Here is a 20,043-nt window from a genome sequence, read left to right on the forward strand (position 1 = left end):
GTTTCGTGGGAATTCAGCTAGCCTCGCGACCTCGTTACTCGACAGTCATTCTTTCGATGCATAAGAAGACGACTTGAGGTTAGTCTAAGCCTGACGGTGGTAAAATATATTAGTCAATTTTTTTTATGGCCTGGGGACAAGTACTAGCAGGTAAAGTGACCCTCGAATGACTGTTTCGCTCTCCAATTTGTTCCTATATTTTGGTGTTTCAGGTACCGCTTGTTTGAGATTCAATGTACCTTTTTATAATTGCAATGGCTGTCTTAACTTGAATAAACGTCTCCCCTCCCAGAAAAGTAATAACCAATATAGGGAACGCACCGGAATGACGCGTTTAGGCCTAGCAGAAACGAATAAAGCAAAGAATAAAGAATATAAGAAAACACCGCTGTGCTGAATACGGTATTTTGAATCCTGAGTTGAGATCCATTTAGGACATTGCTGGAAATATCATCCTGTTAAAAATGAATGTTGTTCCTCTAATACTCATGACACAAAAATGGAATGGAGAATTATAAATTAACTCTGCAGTGTATGTTGTAGTGCTAAGGCCTAGGGAACCCATGAATTTCCCACTGAGTGTTAGCTAGCTTCATTACGTTCATTGTACCCTTCACATTCACATTGCCACAATTACCAACATCATTACCCACGACTTGCTTCCATTTGGTCTCGCAGCTCAAATTGGTAAAGTAACGGTCATTAAATCCGGAGGACGTGGGTTCGATTCCCGCCGAGGTCAAAGATTTTGTTTCTTTGTCTCATGCGGTCTCCCATTTCCTCGATTAGGGCTAACGCTCAGTGGGAAATTCATGCATTCACTTAGCACTACAACATAATCATTTATGTAATCTTTTCAGGTGATTAAAAAAGAAAGAAGCAACTTTAGCAAAAGATGTTAGTCAAACGGGTATTTGCCAAGTGATCTTTTCGGATCACGTGACGGAAAATGATTGAAGATTAGGTGGAAGATTGTTAGGTAGCTCCCTCCATGCATGTCCTAAAATACAACCGCTTGATGTCTCTCCTCGTCCACTGGCCTAAGGCCAAAAAAAAAATTAAAATAAATAGCCTTTAATTACCCTCGGCAGTGTTTATAGCACAAGTGCTGGTGGGGCCGAACATTAAACTTCATAAAGAAATAATACAAATTTGAAATAATTAACATGGTTAAAAATCCCGCCAACTGGCAGTAGGCAGACCAGCTGGCTATTCACAAGCGAGTCCGAGGAGTTGAACTTGGGGCTGCCGAGAAACAACTCCAGCTAGCGGTCAGAGCGGGACTTGAACCCGGGAACACCGGATTTCAAGTCCGGCGCCCTAACCACTCGACCACGCTACCTCAATGCCAATACTACGCGAGTTATATAATTATAAAACACTGCCACTGTCGGAGAAACCAAAGCGTCTGAAGCGGCTAACCAAACATCGTATGTAGCCTTTTCTAGTGCAATCCATGAACATCTGCGCGAGATAGGCTACAAAGTGCGTTGGGATCTTATAACAACCATCCTGGATAAAGCATCAGTCGATTTCAGACGTAAAATCAAGGACACCATCTTCACTAGAAGATGACAACGAGATCGGAAAAACAGGGGTGCGGACTTTAATCTTCCAGCGGTCTTCAAACATCGTTTGTTACATGACCCATTAAGCCCTTCGACTTATGCAAAGGATTCACGAAGCAAACCATCCGTGTGACTAACATCAATTATTTGCTGAAGACTCTTCTGACATAGAAGTGAAAGCTTCAAGTTTGCTCTTCATTTTATTGCCACATAAAAGAATATAATTACAGTAAAACACTTTGTCACAAATACAATTGATCTAATGTGCAGGATATGCCACCAATAGGTGAATGAGATCAATACGTTATTCTTGAGTCAACAAGGTCAGTGCTATGAATTGACAGGAAATATTTTTGTTCTCTATACCGTGTCAAAAAAAGGTCAGAGCACAGGGTTACGGTGCTGAACGGCTCGGTACCCAATAACAGGTAAAGTTACACTTTTAAGGTCGAATAGTTAAGCGGCAGTTTAACCAAGTAAGCTGGTATCATATTCAGGTACGAGGGTGGCGTATCAGTTTATCCATGTGTTCTCTTTTTATGATAACACAGTTGCCACCAAAGTAAGCGTCAGTTGAAATCTGGTCTTGTTCCTCGACTTCGGTTGACGGTCGACTCATGGCCAGTCTACTGCCAAAACTGTTGAAGACTGTAGAATGAATGGAATCAGTCTTGGTCGGTCGTTCTTTCTGGCTCGTTTTCTTCTTATTAAGTTAATTTTCGTGTGTTTAAGTGATGGGCAATCTACGGACATCCGAGATTCGATGGTGTCAAGATACGAGACCGAGGAATTTGAAACAGGACAGGAGAAGGTAGGGAGGGCTAAAGTAAAAAATTATTTGTTTTATTTTCTTCCGATCGTGATTTTAAGACGAACGTTCTTGCAAAATCGAGTATGATTTATCGCTAAAACGTTATTTTTTGAATTGACAATTTCAAGTTCCCAGACTGAACGCCTTTAAGAGCTGCGTTTACCGTGAACCGTAATCCTTTATCGGAACGGTAGAGAACGAATGGGTTTAATGAAGAGGCTAATGAAATAAACAGCCGGTGATCTTTGTGAGTTCGGCGAAAGTCTATTCGAGATGAGTAATCGGAAGACCTTCCAGTGAAGTCGCCAAATTGTATTAATTCATCACGGCAATTGAACCTAGCTGAATTTTTTTGGTCTTCAACTTAAAAAAATAAAGTCCGATCCATCACAGCATAACTTACAGCTAAAGGATTACAAGTTCCTTAAGTTCTAATTGCTAACTGTCAATATTAAGAACTCAACTGGTTCAGAAGCTAGAGGACAGCTGTGTACCCGCATGCTACGCTCGGACGCTTCATTTCATTTCATATTTGCTTTTGGTACGGAACAGTGAATAATTCATCGGATGGCATTGTTGCACATATTCCATTTTCAAAATCGTTTTTGAAATGTTATCGATGAAGAATCATCGAATGTTATCGATAAAAAATTCCTAAAGAATAATTTATTTTACCTCTCTACCCGGTCTAAGAACAAAAAAGTTACTCCATTTACAACATTTAATTCTATTTTTATTTTTTTATTACAATTTAATGGCAAACAAGAAGGAAAAAAATATAAGCCACACGGATAATCCGTAAAGGAGTCAATGACCCCAGACGAAACAGATCATCGAGCCGTATATATATATATATATATGTACTGTGTATCGCTTTACCGCAGACGCAAGCCCCTTCATGCCTTTTGACTTATTTCATTGACCCACTGAAAAGACCACCTAAATTCACGCACTAGCGATCATTAAATCACCACTTTTACACAATCAAGTGCTCACACCCCCTTTTGAAAGTTCACACTAAAAAGCAACTCTTTGTTGTTATGGAAACCGAACATTCAGTTTCCATAACAACAAAGAGTTGCTTTTTAGTGTGAACTTTCAAATGGGGGTGTGAGCACTTGATTGTGTAAAAGTGGTGAATTTATTGACACTCTCCTGGTGGGGCTTTTCGGTGACAACGCAAAATACTATACTTAAAATGTTAGTTTATTGTTTGGCCATGAAAGACAAAATTTAAAAAAAAGTTTCAGACTTGTTCAAGGAATTTAGTATTTAGTGGAAATTTCACCTAAACGGCTGTTTTTGAAAACTTCTTCACACACGTAAATAATGTAAGAAACGATTAGTGAGCTTGGTTAATGCATAAAAGATGAAAGAAAACGTCCTAGGAAACGAGCAATTATACCAGATTACGCACTAACCATCGCCCCATATGCTCAGCCCGAAAAGCGGATTTGCTGCGTTGGAGAATTCAAGACAACTACACATTTCGCGTTTATGTTATTGTTTTTTATTCAGTTTTAGAACGTACTTGATAATTTGTTCCGGGACTGCTTAAGCGTCGTACGTTTCGCCGCTGGGACGGCGAGATAGCTCTATTTGTCCAAAGAGCGGATAACTTTACCCAGAGGTTAACCCTTTAAGTCTCCAGACTTCCCACTCCAAAAACAACAGATTTTCATGCACTAATGTTTACTAAACCAAATTTCCAAAATTAATTTGGGTACATTGTTGTCACGGCCGATGTATGGGGCATCAAGTACACTTTTTTAAGTGTTTACCCGCTCTTTAAAAAGCTAAGGCCAGTAAAATAACCAGGTCCTAGCACGTTGGCCTGGTAATGCTGGTAAGACGTTGCCCTGGTTACGAAGAGTCACGGGTTTGAATCTTTTTCGATTATGTGCTTGGTTTTGCAACTGCTTTCATCACTATCCTCGCTACAAGCGACTTTTAGTCATAAGAGATGTAACAGACTTCTAGGGTAATTCATGACTCCTTTCTTTTTTTCTAAAACAGGAAAATTGGGGAATAGAAGACACAAACTATGGTTCCTTCCTTGACTCCTTCATCGAAACAAAGCCAAAAAAGATACGATTTGTCCCAAGAATATTCTCCTTGTCCAAAAGAAAAACCGTTTCCATCCATCATGTTGAAATTAAAGAGGAGATCGTCAAAGCTCTTGAACAACATATTGAGGGAATGGAACCACATTTTAGTTCAGCGTCCTTCCAAAAGCTTTGGATGGAGCTAAGAGGACCGTTGACAGACGTAATGAGGCCGCGGAAGCTGGAGGAAATGTTGAGCGATCTTGAGAAGTGTAAGCTTGGAAATGATCTTCATCCCTACGAATTTCCGACTGATTTGGACAGTATTAATAGGGACTTAACAATCTGCAAAATAGGTGAAATTCTGGAGAATGACAAAGAGTCTTCATCCAGACCGGACAATGAAGGCAATTACGCTCACGTGTGGAGCCTATTCAAGAATCCGCTGACCAGCTGTTTTAAAGTGGCTCAGCTATCTTCTTTGATGGATGAGTTGGCGCAGTGTTTGCCTCGTTTTGAACTGGCAGGAATTAAGTATAAGGTGCCAAGTAAAATGTCTGAAGTAAAAAGAGACGTTGTCATTTGCAAAGTCGATTAAATACTGAATGAATCACATAACTACGATGACATACAACATCTTGGTTTATAAGTTTAGCCAATTACTAATAGTTAAACTTCGCCCGTGTGAGCGAAAAGAGAAAGTCTTCAGTTACTGCGAAATTCGTCTCTTTGCCGGTCACTTGGTTGAAACACGGTCTGTTCAGAGGGCCTGATCATAGGTTGATTGTCTATCGTATCTTCGAATGAAATGAAGAAATGCGTTCATCGTATATGCGAGCCAATAATGTACAGAAATAATCTCTTATCACGTGTAGCACTAGAAAATTAACTGTAAATTATATGATGCCATTGAGGGAATAAAGTCAACGTTTAACCGAAGAGAAAGTGTTAATCTCTTATCACGTGTAGCACTAGAAAATTAACTGTAAATTATATGATGTCATTGAGGGAATAAAGTCAACGTTTAACCGAAGAGAAAGTGTTAATATGACAGGACAAGACGAGTAGGGAAGGTTATTAATGGTTGTAGTTTGAAGTTGGATGCCACAGGGAGATTAATGTCATTTGACCGTTACGGGAAATCATTTCCAATTATTTGAAACATTGAACCTTGGCGTGGTGACGATGAAAGTTACCAGTCATAAGTACTGGTCATGGTCAAGTTTTAAAAGAAATCTTCGGTTACTTATCGGTTGGCTGTTTCCTTTTACGGTTAATTTTAACATTATTTTCGATTATACACTGGCGAGTACCCTCCCAAGAAGAAGAACAAGACTGAGGAAGAAGACGAAGAAGAATGGAAATTTAATGGTTTATAACACAAACAGAAAAATCCCTGAATGCTGATTGGTTGATCGAATGGCAAAATACTCGCTCTTGATTGGCTGAGCACGCCATTTCTACAATTAGTTGTTTTTTTCATTTTGTGCCAAACAACAACGAGTTCTTCGGAACTTCACTTTTTGCCCGCCAAAAAGCCGTTTAAGGTTACTTCCATGTTTCGCGAGTGCCTTCATGAAAATCTAGCGTACGCGCGCTGCTTTCGATAAAACCACGGAAAACTATATATCACTGTAAAGCTGATAAATTGAAGATTGCGAAAATATCAATGTTTTTTTATTTTGTTGGATACATAAGCGCTCAGAGGTCTGCAAACTCAATACTAGCGACGTGTACTTAACTGAATTACCCACTCTCACGGAAAGGCGCACAACCAAACAGACTGCACAAAATCAATCAGGAGATAATAGGCTAACAAAGTGTGTCAGGCTTTTTCTTTATTCCTATTGGTTTGTGAGAAAACCCATCCTAAAGATGGACAATGGAAAATTTTTGTAGTCGCGTCAGATGTTAACGCGTCACGGGAAAACTATTTTGAATTTCGTAAAAGCCTGACACACTTTGATACATTAATATCTGATGACCATTTTGGCCAAATTTCGTTGAAATCTGGCAAATCTACATACCCTATTAATTCATTTGAAGATGGGGAATTCGCGTAAAAACAAAAGCCGTGTTTTCGGCCGTGAAACATTTTCAGAGTTTTCGCACCTCATTAAAATACTTGCGCTCATGCCGCCGGCCAATCAAACACAAAGAAGCATTCCCTGGGGAGTTCTGTAGATAAAAAGAAACAATCGAAATTCCCCGCGGAAGCATTTAGTGTTACTGTAATATTGTAAAGCGATTTCTTTATGGGAAAAGTTAAGTCTGGCGCGAGAAAGCCACCGGTAAAACCAAAACAAAGAAGAAAACGGCAGATAGACGCAGAACATGAAACTGGCAGCCCCAGCGGAGTTGACAAGAGACACGCACTTCTCACCGCTATCAGTAGATCAGTACACGAGGCTGCGCGCTTAAGTTCGCTGTTTATTTTCAGCCGGTCAACAACGGCGAAAGTGGCTGAATTGTTTCCGGCATCTTCGATTTCGGACTCCGAACTAATGTTTGACTCTCCATTATCGGATTTCTTGTCCTCGAATTTCTCTGCTGCCGAGGCAGTTATTTTTATCCGGCTTGCCCCGATGTCTTTCGACGAGGATGGGTTTGAAAGAAAATCTGACTGGTTGTACAAAGAACCCTTGTCGCTCTCCGCCAGCTTAAGTTTTTAGGCTTCGTCAAATGATTTTTTGACCTTCTTTGGCCCCGTTTTTTCTTAACTTTCACCCAAGGCGACTTTTCTAGTTTCGCTTTCTTCGTAACAACCTTTTACGCAATGCTTGAATCCAAAATGGAACGCTGTTTCACAGTGAAATTTTACATACAACGCCGTGACATGCGACGAACACGATGGCAAAAATATGCAAATTTGCCGGTTATTCGAGATCGCGGGTAAATTTTGCCGCGTAATATGTCAACACAATCCCGCGTAAATTGGATTATGACACCTTCACTCGCTCACCACTTTTCCTACAAAACTTTGTTTTTCAGATAGCTCGCGTTCTTTTTGAGATTTCTAACGGCTGTTTTCACGAAACTTTGCAGCCCTTTCTTGTTTCAACAGTTATCTAAAAAAAATTATTTGAGAAAAATTCGACCTTCCTTCCCTATAAGTAACCTTAACCTAATCCATCGATGAATACATTAAAATGTCTGATCTATCACAAATTTTAAGTGAAATCAGTCACTTTGGATAAATTTTCTCTATAACAAACACGGTCTTTCAGCGAACAGAGTGACAAGATGTAATGAAAGACGAAACTGATCATCATGTCAGTTATGAAAGTCAACTTATTCAAACTGACCGATCGAAGTTATTAAAATAATTTAAATAGGTGCATGAGGCAGATCTTTTATATCTGGATAGTTAATAACTATGAATAAATAGTTTTCCCACATTATTCTTTCTTTTTCCGCCCATTATTCTGTCATCTTTGTGTAACAACCCTCTGTATTATAACACAGATTATTCCTGAAGTCTCATTAAAACTATACTTTCCTTTTTCAAGGCGTCAGTTTATATTATTTGTATGAACCAGAAGAAGTCTCGTTGCACCAAACGCTTCCGAACAAGTTGCCCGATTCGCTGATGTAACTCCTAACATGCACACCCGCTATTTTTCTTCAGCACACAACAGCAAAACACGTATTTTTTTAATACGTGACATGCATGTCTAGAAGTTTTGATGACGTTATTTTGAAGTTTCAGCCTCTTATTCTGTTGTTGAAAAAAAAAAATGACCCTATTGTTCGCATAGAAATTTCCGTGTATATAATGTATGGGCCCTATTCCAGCAGTCTATATATTTTCCATACATTAGTGATCGAACCCTGCGCCAACGTCCATGAAATTCTACCACGTGTTAAGCTACCGCGTGTTCCTCTCTTGCGAGAAATAAAGGGTCTCCAGGCCTACACGGTCAATCACTAGTCAGACTATTTGTGTTATTTTCTTTAGTAACCTAACCTATCACACGGCATTTGCTCTATTGAGTCGGCGGCTACTGGATGCCGGAAGTCCAATTTAAATACTGTGCACTTCGTGAAGAAAATTAAGTTCGAAAGTTTCGTATACAATACAATACAAACATGGAGCACGATGTCGAAAGTATCGCGAGAAAACTTTCGAAATCCCTTCGAAGCGTTTTTGCTTCCTGTTAAAATGGACCCCTTACAGAAATCTCACTAGAGTCACAGTGTGTTTTTGTGGATTCTGAAAAATGACAGTATTTGTTTCAGTAGCTTTAAAGGAAGTCCACTTCCGCATGGTCTAAATGTGCACACATGGTAGAACCTGATTTAAGACAAAACAAATGGGGTTCGAAACCCACATCTTAGCCCGAAGTACGATGTTAATTGGTCGAAATTATCACGAGACGGCTTTCGAAATTCCTCCAAGGTGTTTGCTTCCCTTTATAGTTAATCTCACTAGATCAAAGCAGTGCTTCTTGTTGCATTCACGGCGTTGACTACCAACGTTTCTCGAAGATGACAGCGTTTATGTCCTTTACCTTGATCCTGCTTGCTATTGGTGCAGTCACTTCAAAGGCAGTCCACTTTTAAAATTGTCCTTCAAAAAAGCAGCTTGGTGAGATTCTCTCCGTGCACTTGAGTCCCTGTGAAGATGATCCTTGCGTGTTCGATCATGGCACCAACGTCACGATTACCGTCACTTTCATTCCACGAGAAGTTATCACAAGCGGGAGGATTTTTGTCTACGCCATACGACGAGGGAAATACTTTCCTTTGCCTTTACCGAACAACAATGCCTGCAAAGGATACGGAATGACTTGTCCTTCAAAGCGTGGTGTTCCCGTACAGCTTGCAACAACTCAGCAAGTTCCTGACCACAGCACACCCGGTAGTTACTTTCTGGAAGTGGTCTTGGTCGATCAGAAAGTCGCCATTGTTATTTGTGGGATCTTTGACTTTAAAATTGCATGACTGAAGAAAAATAATGACAGCTAAGAATATCATGTATGATGATATTTTTCTTTTATAAACTGTACTGCATGACGGATAACCTTGCCTAAGAAGTATGTCAATCTTTGGTTGCAACAAAATTTATTTTCAGTAGAGTGTAACTTGAAAGAAGCAATCGTTGAATCGAAACTGATACAAACATGTCCTTATACTGGTATTTTTTATTAATGTCATAAAATAGTTAAACCAATGAATTTTGATTGAAATACATTGCAGTGTTTCGGCTTCTTCCGATCGTAGAATTATTGTGCTGCAACATTATAATCAGCACGGGTTTAAACTTATTCCAGCGATTACAAGAAAATTAAAACCCTGAACGGGTTTTCATCGCTTACTTGAAGGTCTTCGCATCGGAGCTGATTAGGCATTCAGCGAATAAAGAAACAGATAATATAATGACTAAAAAGAGCATCAGTGACAAATTTGTTAACAAGTATTAGATTAAGTTTCAGCTGAGAGAAAAAGGGTGGAAACCTTTTTCGAACGATGCACTTAAAAGCTGCCCTACATAATTTAGGCTCTTTTTCTCTTGACGTTTAACTGGCCAACGACTTAGAACATCTAGCAATAAGTTAAGCAGTTTTTCCTCTCCTAATGGTTGGTATAGCTCCGAGTCTAGCAATAAGTCAGTATCATACCCTCTCCTAATAAATTTATTGTCTGTAGCTCAAAATCTAGCAAAAGGTTCAGTGGTTTTACCACCAAAGAATCTAGCAGTAAGTTCAGTATTTTTGCCAAACCTAGTCCTTTTTAGAGCACAAAATGTAGTAACACGTGCGTACGTAAGTGTTCTCTCCATGCTAATCGTTTTATCAATTTTGATAGTTCTAAATTCAATCTATCTCGTACCTAGAGTCCTCAGGCTCTTTGGCCAGCGGTTGAGCGCCAGGAGAGACTCTGAGGACATCAAAAAAATTCAATTTTTTTTTATTGGCTGTTCCGTAACGGTTTCCATTGTTTTACCGCAGAAATCCTGCGGTAATAAAATTCGATGTCCCCAGAGTCTCTCCTGGCGACTAACCGCTGGCCAAAGAGCCTGAGGACTCTGGGTACGAGATTGGTTTCCAGGAGTCTCTGGCGACTATCCGCTGGTCAAAGAGCTTGAGGACTCTGGATAAGAGATTGTTCTAAATCAAGCAAAACGTTGGGTAGTTTTCTATCCCCTAATCATTTTATAACTACAAAATTTAGGAATACGCCAGTAGTTTTTCTCTGTAATCGTTTTTTGATAGTTTAACTCAAGACTGTAAGTTCGATAAGTTTTCCTCTCACACTCGGGGCTATTTTCTTGCTCAAAAACTAGCAATGAGTTCGGAGGTTGTCCCTTCCTTATTGCATTTTATAGTTAGGAATGGAGCAAAGTTTTAAGATTAAAATTTGCACTTAGCCTCGCTTTCATAATGAGGCTCAAAGCAACTCGGAAATGGTCTATTTGGTCCCATTTAATTTGGCAAACGCTTTTTTTTTCACGTGAGGATCATACTTGGTTCTCACAGAAACGTAATTAGCCATTGATTCATAATTTGAAAATTATGTGATTGTCGAATCATGGCAAGCAAATTATTACTTTTTCATTTGGGATTTTACTACGCATAAATTCTTACATTGCTCATCTTTTGTGTATGGTATTTTAGACTAACAATTAACCCCGGTTGTTTTGAAGAATTTTGGATTTTAAGCCATTACTGCAGACAGTTCACTCTACACAATTACAATTTTAATTAGGATCAGACTACAGTTTTCTGAAATGATAACTGGCATGAATACCGGAGTTTTATTGAAGTTCTAGTCAATTTCACAATACACTTTTTAGCCCCAAATGCTTCTTTACATGGGACTTTTAAACTTAAAATAGATCTTGAAACTTCAATATACATAGTATTCCAAACAAATTATAAGACGGCGTTTACATTATTTATTTTAATGTTTTTAGCTATACTGCTAAGTGGCGACTTTCTTGTGTTTAATTTTCCATCTGCAGTTCAAAATATGTTTCATATATTCATGTTCAAGTGACAGCATGGTTTTGTTATCTATCGTCCCTTCAATTTTTGTTGTTGTCAATCCACATTGAAGACAAACTTCATTTTGTGCAGTAGTAGTGGCCTTGCCTGTGTTCAGTCAGTCTCGGCGAAATAAATCAAATATATCGAACATTCATTACAATCTTTTCTCTCTTTTTCTCTCAGTCTTTTCTTATTCGTCTTCTTGTATCGTAGTTCTTATTTGATAATATTGCTTACGATTTCAAACCGTTCTTGTGTCTTATCAATATCCACACCACTGAATATTCTATTATTCTTCTTGAGCGAAGTTAAGATCAAATGTTATCTTCTCTCAACTAGTCTTGAGCCCATCCCTTATTGCTCTATGCCGGTGGCTGATTCGGTTGGACAGTTCTTGTTATTTGATCTTTACATCAAATTTTGAAAAACACTCAGAAAAATTTGGTGAGTACGATTTTCACCCACACATGCTTCTTTAAATGGAACTTTTTTATGTAAAATAGATCTCAATCCGAACAAATTATGAGGTTTGCATTTGTTTATGTTTATTTTTTTAAGCTATACCGGTATGGTATCTAGCGTCCATTCAAATTGTTCTTGGCAATCCACATTGGAGACGGGCTTATTTTTGTGCCCAATTACGGTGGCCTTGCTTATGCTCATTCTTAAAAGGGCAAACTTTCACCATGCTAATCAGAGTTAGTCTTTTAAACTTAAAAAAGATCTTAAAACTTCAATATATATAGTATTCCAAACAATTATGAGACCGTATTTGCATTATTCATGTTAATGTTTCTAGCTATACTGCTCAGTAGCGACTTTCTTGTATTTAATTTTCCATCTGCAGTTCAAAATATATGTTTCATTTATTCATGTTCAAGTGACAGGATAGTTTTGCTATCGTCCCTTCAATTTTTTTAATTTGTTGTCAATCCACATTGAAGACAGACTTATCTTGTGCAGTAGTAGTGGCCTTGCGTATGTTCATTCCTAAAAGGGCAAATTTTCCCCATAAAGGGAGTCGCACCGAAATAAATCAAAAATATCGAACATTCATTACAATCCTTTCTCTCTTTTTCTCTCAGTCTTTTCTTATTCGTCTTCTTGTATCGTAGTTCTTATTTGATAATATTGCTAACGATTTCAAACCGTTGTTGTGTCTTATCAATATCCACACCACCGAATATTCTATTCTTCTTCTTGGGCGAAGTTAAGATCAAATGTTATCTTCTCTCAACAAGTCTTGAGCCCATCCCTTATTGCTCTATGCCGGTGGCTGATTCGGTTGGACAGTTCTTGTTATTTGATCTTTACATCAAATTTTGAAAAACACTCGGAAAAATTTGGTGAGTACGATTTTCACCCACACATGCTTCTTTACATGAAACTTTTTTATGTAAAATAGATCTCAATCCGAACAAATTATGAGGTTTGCATTTGTTTATGTTAATTTTTTTAAGCTATACCGGTATGGTATCTAGCGTCCATTCAAATTGTTCTTGGCAATCCACATTGGAGACGGGCTTATTTTTGTGCCCAATTACGGTGGCCTTGCTTATGCTCATTCTTAAAAGGGCAAACTTTCACCATGCTAATCAGAGTTAGTCTTTTAAACTTAAAATAGATCTTAAAACTTCAATATATATAGTATTCCAAACAATTATGAGACCGTATTTGCATTATTCATGTTAATGTTTCTAGCTATACTGCTCAGTAGCGACTTTCTTGTATTTAATTTTCCATCTGCAGTTCAAAATATATGTTTCATATATTCATGTTCAAGTGACAGGATAGTTTTGCTATCGTCCCTTCAATTTTTTTGTTGTCAATCCACACTGAAGACAGACTTATCTTGTGCAGTAGTAGTGGCCTTGCGTATGTTCATTCCTAAAAGGGCAAATTTTCCCCATAAAGGCAGTCGCGCCGAAATAAATCAAATATATCGAACATTCCTTACAATCCTTTCTCTCTTTTTCTCTCAGTCTTTTCTTATTCGTCTTCTTGTATCGTAGTTCTTATTTGATAATATTGCTAACGATTTCAAACCGTTGTTGTGTCTTATCAATATCCACACCACCGAATATTCTATTCTTCTTCTTGGGCGAAGTCAAGATCAAATGTTATCTTCTCTCAACAAGGCTTGAGCCCATCCCTTGTTGCTCCATGCCGGTGGCTGATTCGGTTGGACAGTTCTTGTTATTTGATCTTTACATCAAATTTTGAAAAACACTCAGAAAAATTTGGTGAGTACGATTTTCACCCACACATGCTTCTCTACATGGAACTTTTTCATGTAAAATAGATCTCAATCCAAACAAATTATGAGGTTTGCATTTGTTTATGTTAATTTTTTTAAGCTATACCGGTATGGTATCTATCGTCCATTCAAATTGTTCTTGGCAATCCACATTGGAGACGGGCTTATTTTTGTGCCCAATTACGGTGGCCTTGCTTATGTTCATTCTTAAAAGGGCAAACTTTCACCATGCTAATCAGAGTTAGTCTTTTAAACTTAAAATAGATCTTAAAACTTCAATATATATAGTATTCCAAACAATTATGAGACGGCATTTGCATTATTCATGTTAATGTTTTTAGCTGCTAAGTGGCGACTTTCTTCTATTTAATTTTCCATCTGCAGCTCAAAATATATGTTTCATATATTCATGTTCAAGTGACAGGATAGTTTTGCTATGGTCCCTTCAGTTTTTTTGTTGTCAATCCACATTGAAGACAGACTTATCTTGTGCAGTTGTAGTGGCCTTGCGTATGTTCATTCCTAAAAGGGCAAACTTTCACCATAAAGGCAGTCGCGCCGAAATAAATCAAATATATCGAACATTCATTACAATCCTTTCTCTCTTTTTCTCTCAGTCTTTTCTTATTTGTCTTCTTGTATCATAGTTCTTATTTGATAATATTGCTTACGATTTCAAACCGTTCTGGTGTCTTATCAATATCCACACCGCCGAATGTTCCATCATTCTTCTTGGGCGAAGTTAAGATCAAATGTTATCTTCTCTCAACAAGTCTTGAGCCCATCCCTTGTTTCTCCATGCCGGTGGCTGATTCGGTTGGACAGTTCTTGTTATTTGATCTTTACATCAAATTTTGAAAAACACTCAGAAAAATTTGGTGAGTACGATTTTCACCCACACATGCTTCTTTACATGGTACTTTCTCATGTAAAATAGATCTCAATCCAAACAAATTATGAGGTTTGCATTTGTTTATGTTAATTTTTTTAAAGCTATACCGGTATGGTATCTATCGTCCATTGAAATTGTTCTAGGAAATCCACATTGAAGAAAGGCTTATTTTTGTGTCCAGTAATGGTGGCCTTGCGTATGATCATTCTTAAAAGGGCAAACTTTCACCAGAGTTAGTCGCGCCAAAATAAGTCAAACACTGTATCGAAACTTCAGTTCATTCCTATCCTACTCTCTTTCCTTATTCCTCTTGTTGTATTGTATACTTCTTATTTCGTAATAATTGTTTATAATTTCAACCGATGTTTCATGTGTCTTATCAATGTCCACACCGTCGAATCAGACGTTACTCGGCGAAGTTAAGATCAAATGCTTTCTTCTCTCAACTAGTCTTGAACCTATCCCGTGTTGCTCCATGCCGGTGTCGGATTCAGTTCTTTGTGATCTTAAAAACAAATTTTGATTATCAACCAGAACAATTTAAGAGGCATTGTCTGTTGTTCATCCTAATCTTTTAGCTATACTGTTGCGTGATAGTATAGTTCGCTTCAAATTTTACTTGACGATCCACACTTAAGATAGGCTTATCTTGCGCACAGTAATAGTGGCTATTCCTATGCCAATATAACTGTCAAATATATCGAAAATTTAGTTCTTATTTGGTAACGTTGCTCATGATTTCAAACCATTGTTGTGTGTTATCAATATCCACATATAGTGTATTTACACAACTGTTTTTGAAAACCATTCATAACAATTTGGTGAGTAGGCTTGCCGCCGGGTGGTTCCCGTCGGAAAACCGGTTTATTTTCTACATTTCCACATTAGTCTCATTTTACGCGCTAACTTCAGCCAAGACAAGAATGTCAAGTTGACAAATGCTCTCTGGTTGTTCAGTGCTTACAGTAAAAATTAGGCTGAATGAATATTGGTCTTAGTGATTGGTTCTTTGTCTTCAGGGCAATTGTGCTAAATTTTAAGAAGACCTAACTGCAAAAGTAATTAATTAAGCCTTGGTTTGTCGACGAAGACTCGGTGGATTACAAAGTCATTACTAAGCAAAGAGATCTTTTCAAGGTAAGTTGTATTTAATAATTTTTAAAGTTTTGCGTTTTACGTTATCATGCCTTGTGAGATGTTGCTGATCTAAGTAACGAAACAACACGAAGCAAGTTTTTCGATGTATCTAAGGGCTTCTTGCTATGAAAATATTTAATCATAGACTCTGTCGAATGGCATCAGCGCTCGAATGGCTTTTGCGCTCGTTTGTTGTTGTTCAGTCTAGTTTCGATATTATTAACGGCGGTTCACAAAGGGGCGATGGCGAGCAGTATAGTTTCCATTGTATGCGGTACTTTCCACATAGGATATATGCAGTACTTTGTGCATAATATGCGGTACTTCTGTCATTATATTCAGTGCTTTCATTTGTAATTATATGCGGTACAGTTAACAATTATTCCGCGAGTGCGCGTTGGATATGATATGATCGGATAGCCAACGAGGCGCGTAACGCCGAGTTGGCTTTAATCATCTCATATCCAACAAGCGCGAGTGAAATAATTGTTTTATTCAAAACAATGAAATAATATTGGTAGGCCTCACTGATTTCCTTTTCAAGAGCTACCAGAAAACAATTTATGGTCCCTCTGGATAGGGATAATGGTTTGAAAAGCTATATAAACACTCGAATTAATCCGACTTCTAAACACCACGAAGCCGAAAAAAACATCACCTACGGCTCTTTTATTCTACCCACAATTTTTGGTGTTTGGAAATCGGATGAAACATTTGTCCTCGTGTTTGATTTGTTTTTTTGTAATGGACATTAGCATTACTTTTATATTTTATTTTCTAGATTCGTGGTATAAAGAAGAAAATGCAGAGATCTAATTTTATAATGCTGGTTGCTCTCGTCAACGTCTTTCTCCTTGACCCATCCTGCGGTAAGATACCCTGTTTCATTTTTTAGCTTTTTTATTAAGAATGATGAATATTAACCGAGCCGCGAAGTGGCGAGGTAAATATCCATCACCTTCACCGACACTGAGGTGAATACTTGTTTTAGTGTATACCACACAAGCTGAATAACTAGTGGGCCAAAAAATTATTTTACTTCTGACAATATACTGACAAATGGTATGAAATTTTAAAATCTCGCGTGCCACGCGGTAAGCGATTTCCGTAGAAAGTTCCGTCTTGCTTTCTTGCAGACAAATAAAACTTTTGGAGACAGTTGTTTTGTTCCTACGGTGTCATTTCTTCAATTTTTCTGTGGAATTCGTCTTGTTGTTGAAACCATGCTGAAAAATATTACATGTTTTGTTGTTTTCATTGTAATTTTAGTGCTCGGCAGTTTTCGTAAACAAGGGATTGTATTTTCATTTTTCGCCTTAGCGATATAATTGTATAATGCTGGATGCTCTCGTTAACGTCTTTCTCCTTTACCCATCCTGCGGTGAGATACCCTGTATCTTTTTCGATTTTATTAACAAAGGGGAACCAATATTAAAGTGTATTTTTTATGCTACAGGCATGCAAGAGGTCTGTTATGGCAAGTATGGCTGTTTCAGCAAGGCTTCGCCTTTTGATAATCGGCTCGTCAAACTTCCACAAGATCCGTCCTCAGTCGGCACGACGTTTAAGCTGTTCACAAGATCAAACAGAAATAATGCCCAGCTAGTAGATGACAGCAACAAAGAAAAACTTCAAAGGTCTAGTTTTGACATCTCGAAAAGAACGATAGTTGTCGTCCATGGCTGGAAAGGCAAGCGAATGGGAGCTTTTATTTTAAGGGGGAAAGGTTCATATTATCAAGCATTCTTTGATTGCTGATAAAAAGTCCCGATAGCACACTGGTGGCAGCGGTGACATACCAATTTTGTAGTTAGAAATTAAAGTCAAAGAGTTTGGATTCGAATTCTCCAGCTCGCCCTTAGATGCATGTTTTTGACTAACCTCAAACCTGGAAAGTCATATAGAGTATGTTTAATTTATTGGCAACGCCTTTAAGACTAAGATTCTTTCCTTTTTATCTGATATTAATTTGAACTAAAATATTTTTCTTATCCAGAAAGCGATTCCGGTAGCTGGGTGCTATCAACGAAAGACGCGCTTCTTGATCGAGAAGACTGCAACGTTATCTTGGTTGGGTGGTCCAAAGGCTCTAACACTGCATATGAACAGGCTTCTGGGAATACTCGGCTTGTTGGGGTTCAGATAGCGGAGCTTATAAGGTTCCTTATTTCAAGTAATTCTGGTTCTTCCAGTTGGGCTGACCGATTCTACATTGTTGGCTTCAGTCTTGGTGCACAGATCGCTGGGTATGCAGGAAGACATCTGCTGACTGAAGGAATGTCACTGGGTCGAATAACTGGCAAGAATTTTTAAACCCAGATATATTTAAATTTTCGTTGAAATGTGATGAATTTGTTGAACGTGCGATAGGTTGCTTACTAAAACTTACACTGGTTTATTTCCAGGCTTAGACCCAGCCGGACCGTACTTTGGCGGGAGTAACCCTGCACTTCATCTAGATCGATCCGATGCTAAATACGTTGACGTCATTCATACAGATTTGGGATTTGCCGGGACTCCGCTCACTGTCAGCGACATTGACTTTTTTCCAAATGGTGGTCGCACCCAGCCTGGTTGTCCTTCCTTCCCTAATCCATTAGGTGCGTAATACGCAATTAACGCATATCTGTCTTAGCAAAAAACTGATATTTGGTAACGATATAAGTTGCGGATAGAGTTATCTAGAGGCAAAAACTTGGAGGTAACAAGTTGAGCCATGGCTTTTACATAGACATGTGAAACAGAGTCAATCATTGTTACGAAAGCAGTTTAAGGCTTGGGTTCGTATGGTCTTCTGAAAATATGACTGATCCACAATATTTTCGGTTTGCCTGCCAAAAACAGGATGAAATCTTCACTGATCATAAAACTTGATGTTTTCCTTTGCTTTAACGTATAAGTTTAATCACGTGACATATCTCGTGATCAAAACATTAAGCTTACGTAAGTCGGCGATATGGCAGCATATTCAGTGTCTTTGTATAGGTAAATAAATTGGCGTTTCTGATAAGGATTTAAAATATTCAACATTCTGCGTTTGGAACCAATGCCCTCATGTTTTTAATTTCGAGGTGTAAACAATGAGATTTATAATTTTATATTATATAATTCCTTTGAGGGAGCAATGGACGGCCACTCCAAACGTGAAGGGCTGGAGATATTTAATCTTTATTGGAAAAGCATTTTGGTCTGACGTTTTTTCCTAAACTCGACAGTCGCTTACCCACCAAATCTTTGCTTTTTTTCCGTGAAAACGATCATGAGACATTTCCCGTGATCTATAGCACAACTTACTGTGCCTAAACAAGGACCCGCACTATGAAAGGGATACCTCCTCCCACCTTTGTCACACAGTCACTGCTTCCGGTCACATCAGGGATGGTGGACAAAGTGAGCAAGTAGAAAAAAAATGTTGAGCATGTTAAGACCTTTCTATCTGCCAAATTTCCATTGTCATTTGCTTTATTAATGAAGTTTTCTCGAATAAACCATTTGAGCTCGTTAAAGCCCTTTACCCAGGCCTTAAACTGCTTGAGTATTCCATTCAATGTGCCTTTGTTTTACCAAAATCAAATATATCTAATTTTACATTTCACTTTTACTCTGATAACACACAGATTAATTTACGACAAAACGTGGTGAAAACAAAGAAATACGAACATCAGGCACATTGGGCAATGACGCATTTTTGTTTAATACAATGACATTTCGCAAGCAAGCATCGCGTTGACTGAGTGGCCGAGTCCAAAACTTTGTAGCAAATTTCAAGATTACTGCAGACATGCAATTGCGATCCTCTTGATTTAAGTATAATTATGTTTCATCTGATTGAACCGAAAATTTGGCTTTATGGAAAGCGCTGCGGACCTTTCATCAGGGACCAAAATAAAACCAAAGCTCCCATTCCACAGCACATGCTGTAAACTAAGGGTTATAAAAATTATAAAGCTACTTTAGGTCCTGTGGGTTTGAAAAAATCCTTCCGATATTAAGAAAAGTAACACAGAAAGTTTAAGGTGTTTCTCTTACAAAGTAATTGTTTCTTTTTTCCCCACTACATCTAGCCTTGGAACATTTCTTTGCTTGTAGTCACATGAGAGCCCCAGAATACTACATAGCTTCGGTGAAGAACGAGTGCTCATGGAAAGCGTATCCATGTTCAAACGTTTTTTACTTTAATCTTGGATTTTGCAAGAAGTGCAATGGCGAATGTTCTTCCATGGGCTATTTTGCTGATCAGACCAAGAAGACTGGCAAATACTATTTGAGAACAAACTCAAAAGCTCCATTTTGCGGTAGGGTAATTTTTACATTTTCATATTTTAATATTTTAGCTGGGTCTTC

The 20,043-nt window shown here is 38.2% G+C and overlaps 2 protein-coding genes across 4 annotated transcripts in view; both read left to right on the forward strand.

Moving 5' to 3' along the window:
- LOC146481557 (inactive pancreatic lipase-related protein 1-like) overlaps positions 1-20,043 on the forward strand; it is a 102,207-nt gene that overhangs the window by 81,035 nt on the left and 1,129 nt on the right. The window contains exons 1-7 of one of the 3 annotated variants that reach the window (XM_085108374.1): positions 14,430-14,548; positions 15,582-15,699; positions 16,481-16,568; positions 17,156-17,389; positions 17,696-17,998; positions 18,105-18,299; positions 19,764-19,994. In XM_085108374.1, the coding sequence (XP_084964500.1) occupies positions 16,502-16,568; positions 17,156-17,389; positions 17,696-17,998; positions 18,105-18,299; positions 19,764-19,994 (1,030 nt within the window). In that variant the 5' untranslated portion in view covers positions 14,430-14,548; positions 15,582-15,699; positions 16,481-16,501. Of the gene's footprint in view, positions 1-14,411; positions 14,549-15,581; positions 15,700-16,480; positions 16,569-17,155; positions 17,390-17,695; positions 17,999-18,104; positions 18,300-19,763; positions 19,995-20,043 lie in introns of those variants that run through there. The other 2 variants (XM_085108375.1, XM_085108377.1) reach the window with 2 other exon arrangements.
- On the forward strand, positions 1,315-5,381 carry LOC146481561 (uncharacterized). The gene is made up of 2 exons (XM_085108385.1): positions 1,315-2,379; positions 4,396-5,381. Exons 1-2 carry the CDS (start codon positions 2,224-2,226, stop codon positions 5,020-5,022), a joined length of 783 nt encoding a protein of 260 aa, XP_084964511.1. The 5' UTR covers positions 1,315-2,223; the 3' UTR covers positions 5,023-5,381.

Source organism: Pavona decussata, unplaced genomic scaffold (genome assembly GCF_977016875.1).
Source record: "Pavona decussata unplaced genomic scaffold, jaPavDecu1.1 SCAFFOLD_49, whole genome shotgun sequence".
In the NCBI taxonomy this organism is placed as follows: domain Eukaryota; kingdom Metazoa; phylum Cnidaria; class Anthozoa; order Scleractinia; family Agariciidae; genus Pavona; species Pavona decussata.

Excerpts from the sequence above, each read along its gene's own strand:
- LOC146481561 (XM_085108385.1), top strand. The coding sequence starts at position 2,224 with ATGAATGGAATCAGTCTTGGTCGGTCGTTCTTTCTGGCTCGTTTTCTT. Across the intron at positions 2,380-4,395 it reads TTGAAACAGGACAGGAGAAG|GAAAATTGGGGAATAGAAGA; the intron begins GTAGGGAGGGCT and ends TTTCTAAAACAG.